Genomic DNA, 8,315 nt, shown 5'->3' with positions numbered 1-8,315 from the left:
TATATATATAAGATACGCACATGATATGTTATGATAATATATTGCATAATAAAAGATCATATATTATGTTTAAATTATATAGGGTATATCAGTGTAATTCAAAAGTAATGTCATACAAATTTCACACACAAAAAAAAATACAAGGAAAGTTGATTTCCTTGATATTTACATCAAATAGTCATAAGCAAAGGGATCACGTAAGATTTGAATAAAAACACAAAAAAAACATGCATGTTGAAATCTTGAAGTTGGTAAAATATGGAGTTATGATATCTTGTCGGAAATCTTGTCAGCATGATACACATCCCTAAGAAGAGGCCTTTTTAAACATCCTCTCGAGGGATTCGAGGGATCGTTGTAGGCCGCCTAAAAAATCCATAACTCTTTGTTATCCGACGATTCTTCCTCGTTTCATTATTCTTCGTTCTTTCGCGGCGTAATGGACATTCCTCTGAGCGAGTCGTTGATGTGTGTTTCAGTACCCATGGAGTCGATACAGGGGGTGGCGGGTCAGAAGGCAATCCTGCCATGTAACATACAACCCCGCGAGTCGAATGACGCCGTCTCCATGGTGCTCTGGTTCAAAGAGGACAGCGGCGAACCCCTGTACAGGTAAGCCGCATTGATATTTATGAACGATGGCCCTCGGAGCGCTCGTTCAACCTCGACGTGAATCTCTATGGCGCCATAGATTTCTAAGCATCCAAGGAACCCTATCCTGTAGCATGGATAATGTTGCAGATACATACAGTATGTAGATCTCTCGGTTACATGCAGAGTATATTAAGGTTTTTCCTCTTTTTAAAGTAAATCGTATCTTTTATAGTATATTATTTCATAGTTTTGTCATATAATAATATACTCTCTTACGCTATTAATTTACGTTTTAATCTAATTTTTGTTGCACGTGAATCAAAAGATATAAAATTATCGATTTTTGAATTAGTTTAATAAATTAAATTAATTGAAATAATAATTATTAAAAATTAATTTAGTTAAAATTATTTGAAATTTGCTAAATATGAAAAAAAATGAAAAATGTTTTGTAATGTTCTGTTTATATTTCTTATAAAGAGACAAGCGTTACTGCATATGTATCGCAAAACGATCATGCGTGTACAATATTACATCACACATGTCATTTTAATTTTTCTTGCTGGAGTTTACGTCAGTCTTTTTCACACATGAAATAGCATTGTTGTTGAGTAAATGTCACGAATCATTTGCGTCACGCGTTACGATCGCGCACCAAATTGCGGAATAAAATGGTAATTTGCAATAATTTCGTTCAATTATTACTGCGACAGTATTGTCCGATCTTTATTGATATTACGCTGTGTTGAATGGCAACCGTGACATTATCCGTTTTAATATGGATATTCGGCGAATGCTGTTTGAGCGTCGTCGTAGAACGTATCGAAACGAGCAGAATTTTATATGAAAATAATTTAGTAGTTAATTAAATTCATTGAGCAATTTGATGCTATCGACATTTTATACGATCCAGCTTTCTGCATTGACATATGTCAAATGTATTGATCCTCACAAGATATACTATGATGTATATGAAAATTATCAATACTGCCGTCTATTCATTTTGAGAATGAATTCAATTTAGGTATAAATATCCATCATTATTATTAAAATAGTATTATTGCATTTTTTATTACGTTATTTAAGAATCAAATTAATTATGAGTTAACAAGTCTTTATATTCTTGAATAGTTGTCTCTGTTTTATTCTTGAGCTTGGATATCGCAAAGTTACTATTCTTTTATATTAGATGACACGTTTCGATACAAAGATTATAATATTTTACTCTACACTATTCTTATTGATTTTTCCAATTTTTTACGAATATGAATTTTTTTTCAAACAAAGAAAAAATTCGATACTTTGCGGACTCCACCTCTCGATTTCCGCATTTTCGATTTCATTACTTGTATATCCTATTGGTTTACCGTTCCGCCACGTCGGTGGTGTAAAACCGAAAACCTCGAATACGAGCAGACTTCGACGGAGCAAGGATTTCGTTAAGCCGCAAATCGGCCTCACGTTTCATCCGTTATATGTTACTTCGGTCGACAGCCAATTCAATGCTCGTAAATATCGTATTTATCGAGCAACCCAATAAAATCTGGATCACCGTTCAAACTCGGAGAAACACCTTTCGTTTTTACAATCGTAAAAAATGATCCACGTGGAACATATTTGTATTGCGTGTGTTATTTATTCGCTATCACACATTTGATGACACGCGAATAAAATGGCAAAGATTTTCTTATTCCTGTTATCTATTTTAATTCCGAAATTGCTTGCGTTATCACATAACTATTCCATAAATCAAACTGGTTGCACACAAGTTTCGTAACGACAGTATTATATAAAACGCGTGTCATTAACCATCGATTAGCCAACAAGAAACTAAAAAAATACTTATTTATTATAAAATACACGTTTTTATTATAAATATACTAAATAAATATACTAAAATACACGTATCTGTATGCCTCTTTCAAAGAACTTCAAGAACTAAAGTTTCTAATCAGTTTTATTTGGATCAGGTACAAGCAAATAATTAGAATTAAAAATTAGAATTATTACTGTCTGTAAACTTTTTATTTCATGTGTAACTTTGAATTTTTTACAACTTTCTTGTTATACTGAAAAACAAGAGTTCTCTTTCCAAACATTTTTTTTCCAAAAACGGATATGCGACTATGGCGAGTGTAAAGCAGGCTTTTGGGGATGAATGTATGCCGAACGCTCTATTATTGAATTTCATACCTACAGAGCTGCGAGTTAAGAGAGTCGAGTCGTGAATCTGGAAGCACTGGCAGTGCTGTAAACAGATTTCCTTGACAGCATGATTGCAGCTGCATCGTCGTAAATAACGTTCCTTGCACGACCGCGAATTTTGTTTTCGTTGTGACATTATCGAGTTACGTGAAGTGACATTTTGCATAACGCGACGAGATAGTCGAAAGTGGTTCTACTGCATAAATTTTGTTAGATGGCAATATTACATTTTATTTAATGCGGTTATCAAGGAAGATTTCTGGAGATTTAATTTTTTGTTCAATATTTTTCAACATGAAATACAATACAAATTGCTTATCTTTTACGCACACACGTGTGTATGTATACATATATGTGTGTTGTGGGTAAGTCCTATAAAAACATAATTTTTAAATGTTATGAATTTTAAAAATATGTATAAAAATAAAGATTTTTATGTACGGTATTTTTATATATTATATTTAGTTGACTATTTCGTGAAAATCTCTTTTATTGGATTTGGGACAAAGTTACTGATGAACGCAGCTCATTCGGACAGGTCGGAGATAGGAGACTGTGATCCCGCGAACGAAAGAAAAACGACGTTTGAAGAAGCTACGGTTTTATCTTAGCGCGGTGATATTTTAGTTTTAACGGTATACAAGTGCGATGTTCTGCGTTGTCGTAAAATGTAGCCGCGGCATCGCCGCGGTAGTAAGCGCTACGAAAATGGGCTTTCCAAAACTATTCTTCGCCCACGCGGCAACGGATCATTTCCTTGTGGGGATGCGGAGCTCTAAATTCTCTTAAAGTCCGGACGTTTGCCGAACGAGCTGCGTTTTACTACGAACGAACGCTCTTTCGCGAATAAAATGATACACTGACCTACTAAAAGCGCGCGAGAGCTGTATGTGTGTGTATTCCCGGATAATCTATGATCCGATAAAAAAATTAGGATTTATAGCCGCCGCGCTTGGAAAAAAAATTACGATGCCTTCCTGACATTCGTACAAATCAAAGTGCCGTCGTTCCCATATTGCGCGTGTGTTATTTATTTTCTCAAGTATTAAATTGTTGCGCATGAAATGATCATCTTTTATATTTTTAAATTAATATAGATGTGTGTGAACTACAATCGAAATTCTTTATTATTTACGTTGGTATTTATTCTTTTAAAATTTTTTTAAATTTGTGTTTACTTGACAGACATAAAAGTTATAAGGAAAGCGTTTCAAAACCACGTTCTACTTTTATACGTATATAAATTTTAACTCTTTATTTAGCTCAAACCATGGGAGAACTTAATAATAAAATTTTGAAATGACACTGTTATTAAATGGTAGGTTAGAATTATTTAGAATATCTTTATTAATCTTTATTAATTAGAATAACTTTAGAAAATTAATAGTTAATTATAACGTAATACATAATTAAAAATTAAGAGAAATATAATAAAATGCGAATTGTTTGTCAGAACTTGCAAGAAACTTAACATAAAATATATATATTTCTATTATTTCTCAACAATTTAAAGTCACAGAGAAATTTACAAGCCGCTAATCATAAGTCATAGGAAGCATATAAAACATATTAATAATTTTCGTAGAGAAGCAGGTGTTATTTGGAGACCGATAACATCGTAAATAGATAAACTATTTACAATGCTCCAGGGCATCAACCTCTCCCAGAATCCTCACGAGGATTGTACGTTAATTAGCAGTAATATTACTGGCACAAACGATATATGTTATAATGACGAGAATTAGCTAACTTAGCAATAATTGGAATCGATAGCATTGCGTGTTTTGATAGCAAATGTATACATATATCATGATAAAATAGTTCAAAAGCTGAAAAATAAAAAGAAAATATAAAATAAAAAAAGGGAATTTTAAAATCAAGAAAAATAAATAGTGCAGGATCTTTAATAATATACATTGGTAGATTATACTGCGTACTTACGCACTTAGTGTAAGGCACATCGGCTAACGATAAAATATCACTTAGCGAGGGTGCTTAATCGTGTGCGGGATACTCGTCGCGAATGCAAACGGGCGTGCCCTCAACCCCCTTAAACGCGAGCGACGTGATATCGCAGCCGAGGCGCAGTTTTACCCCATCGCGCATTTCATCCCATCCCTTCGTGCCGCTTTGCTCCCTTCCGCCCTATGAAGCGAATACGTCGTGATTGCACTTTCGACGATTGCGACATCGACACGAATCCAACAGTTCGCGTTTTACGCAGTGACACGCTTCTTTCCCTTCTATTCGGTGAGAAATTGTTTTTACCTCTCGTCATAGCCAGTTACAGATATAGAATTTTAATTCTGACAGATATGATTAAATCTCGAATTATATAATTTTGATAAAATACAATTAATTAAAATTCTATTGAACAATAAGAGTTTACATATAAATGTACTTTGAAAATTTAATTTGTAAAAAATTTCTTTATTTTGTATTTTATATTTAATTGGAAATTATTGATACCTTGATAGTTTTAACAAGTAAAAGTTATCTTTGAATTCATGAAAAAATATGTAATCTCAAGAGAAGTTGCTGACCCTTAGTATAATAATATTTTCTGAAAAATCAGACACACACACACACACACACACAAATTATATTATTTTAGAAATCTTTTAGAATCTTATTATTTTAGAATCTTTTGTTTATGTATATTACATAACGTCGATTAAATTAAATTGTATCTTGCGCGATAATCTTTTAGTTGTATAAATTTCCTACTATAGCAAATATTATAGAGAAATATTATTATGACATTAAAAAAATATATTTGAATTGTCTTTCAGATATGCACATATTTTATTATAATATATATCATATTCTATTATAATAAAATTTATCTAAAATGCGCTGTTTCCGTGTGGAAAATTTGCTTGGGTTTATGTATCGTAAAAGGCTGTGTGAAGAGCGATAATTTATAGTTAATTGTTACATCGAACAATATGTGTTTATGCGCAATATTATAAAGCCGTGTTTCAACAGTAACGCATATTCGCGGCATTATTGATGTATGCACGAATATTTATTGATGTATGTTTCCGCTCGATTACAAAATAATATACGTTTAATGCTTAATATGCGCATGTTTAAAAAACGCACAACAGGGAGCAGTTCTGATCGATCGAGCGTGCCTGAAAATTATTTATTATACAAAATATTTGTGAGATAATAACGATGCTTCCCGTAAATTTGTTGGATAAGAATCACCCGATCGACTATTGTCCTCGCCAAGCTCTTTCCATAAAATATTCCTCTCATAATTTTTGTTAGTATATTAGCGTGATGGTTTTTTAATCCTTGTTTGTACACGCGCGCTACAACGGGATGATAGTAATAATCGTGATTTTCAAAGTTATAAAGCATTTTTTATCAATTGTAGTAGTCCGACAGGAGAATGATTAAGCTAACTTCGGATTGAAACGACACATCGTCACATTTGTTGCATTTGCTTTACAGTCATCTTTTCGCAAAGAAAATATCCCGTCGAACACGAGTTTTGTGTAGAATACGTGAGCGCGTCTACAAATGCAAATATCGTCTACCGCAAACGTTGGAGTAGTCTTTTGCGAGTATATTACACAACTGCGTATATACCGTATGTTGTTGCAGCACTCATCAACGAGATCGTTGAGTTTCCGCGCGCGCGAATTCCGCGTAATTCCTCCTGATGCTGACTGGATCAATTCTGCGCGAGAGAAACTTAGCGAGTTTCACGGGGTGCTGCTGCGAATGCTTGGGGGCTCCGCTCCTGTTTCCGTCGAATCGGAAGTGCTGATCGTGCTGACACTCTGCCTGCTTTGATGGAGCTGACACCAAGTTAACGTCGCCTGCGAGCTCTCGAAACAATCACAATTGGCGCTACGATAACATGAAATTGCTATCACCATAAGTGATGATATTTATATCGTTGTTGACATTAATTGCGGCGTTGGAACGAGTTTCGCGGAAGTATAATACGAGGAAGAAGTTTGTGCAGAACAAGAGAAACATATATATATGAAGGTAGAAATACGGAAATATTCGTTGAGTGTCGAAAGCTATCGAAGATAGACAATTCTAATTTTAGAATTCTTCTTTTATTATGCCTTAGCCATTATAAAATATTATACCGTATGAATATTTTTGAAACATGTTTTCGAGTTTACTGCAAACGGGAGTAGAATGTAACGCGTCGATTTAACGAGGCGAGATGCGAGATTACCGTTCGTCCGAAAGCACCCGTCATCACCGTCAAGGCCATTCGTACCGTGAGATTACGAATGTGACATGCGGGCGTTGATATATCGACGATGCTTGCGACGCGAAGTGTCGCCAGCACCGCAATCAGTTAAACGCAACCCCGAACGCAGAAACGTTCTTGATCGACGGCGCGCGCGAGTAGTCAATTGTCCTCCGCTTTCTCTCGCTTCTCCCTATTGTGGTCGACTTACGTAGCTTGGACGGATCAACGCATCTGTATGTATATATTGTATATGTGTGCGTATATGTCGCACGTGACCGGATGCGCGTACTACCGGCTGAAATTATCGCGCCATTGTCTGCGCAGTTATGCGACATAATAGCAGGATTTCTCGTCGTCGATACGCTCGAATACGCAAAACGGTGCTGTTCGTTGTTGCACGCTATTTTTATGCATCGTTATTCACCCTATTGACGTTCGCTGGATTAAAATAACTATAGGGCCAGAGTCACGGTCGTACGAAACAAAGGGATCATTATCATCTCGTTGAGGTGATTTTCCTGAGATCGATCGCGATTGTGCCAGTGGACTAAAAATAAATGGACGTTATAATATTTCCGAGTAATTAATGGTTAACAATTTATAACGGAGACTAATAGGTAAATACTCGGACTACTTTTAAGCGATTATTAGTTTTATCGGAAAGTAATTCAAAGTTACATTTGTCACCGTAATCCTAGTTTCTACCATAAATTGTTAAAATTCGCTGCAAGGGTAAAATAATAAAAGAGTATATTTGATATATGTAGAAAAATGTAGTAAAATATAGTTATGGAGGAAATTATAAAATTTATATATACTCGTATTTAATATTGATTTTTACGGTAAGGGTATTATAATATTGTATTAAAAAAAAGAAGATATCGGTGGTCTTTTATAAATGTATATAGATTATAGACTGCAAAGCGAAGTGTAAGTTAATATCGTATAGTGAGCTAAGACGTCGGTAGTCTGACCACAGTCTGGCCATAGTCGTACCTCGACCACTGGCGGATTCCAATGTCCGCTTACTATTGCGAACCGACCGCACCGAGCACCGGTGCGCGACATAGATTTTGCCATAACCGAGATGGGAATAGATACGACCAAAGTGTAATCGTATAAGCTTCTCTTAACCGCGGAAGTTTAAGGGACTGTAAATTGATTACATACTACAATGTCGGCAGAAATGTAATGAAAATTATAACTTATCGTCCTTCTCAAATATATTTTATGAAATAATATAGAACATTTGAGATGAAGTGGGAAAAAGTAGTGTATATATTATATA

The 8,315-nt window shown here is 34.8% G+C and overlaps 1 protein-coding gene across 3 annotated transcripts in view; it reads left to right on the top strand.

Moving 5' to 3' along the window:
- LOC115243376 (nephrin-like) overlaps positions 1-8,315 on the top strand; it is a 251,510-nt gene that overhangs the window by 69,775 nt on the left and 173,420 nt on the right. For all 3 annotated transcript variants that reach the window (XM_029820317.1, XM_029820316.1, XM_029820318.1), the window contains one exon: positions 480-612. In XM_029820317.1, the coding sequence (XP_029676177.1) occupies positions 480-612 (133 nt within the window). The remainder of the gene's footprint in view (positions 1-479; positions 613-8,315) is intronic.

The sequence above is a fragment of the Formica exsecta genome, unplaced genomic scaffold (genome assembly GCF_003651465.1).
Source record: "Formica exsecta isolate Colony F162 unplaced genomic scaffold, ASM365146v1 scaffold72, whole genome shotgun sequence".
Lineage (NCBI taxonomy): Eukaryota > Metazoa > Arthropoda > Insecta > Hymenoptera > Formicidae > Formica > Formica exsecta.
This window is presented reverse-complemented; position numbering and strand designations above follow the sequence as displayed.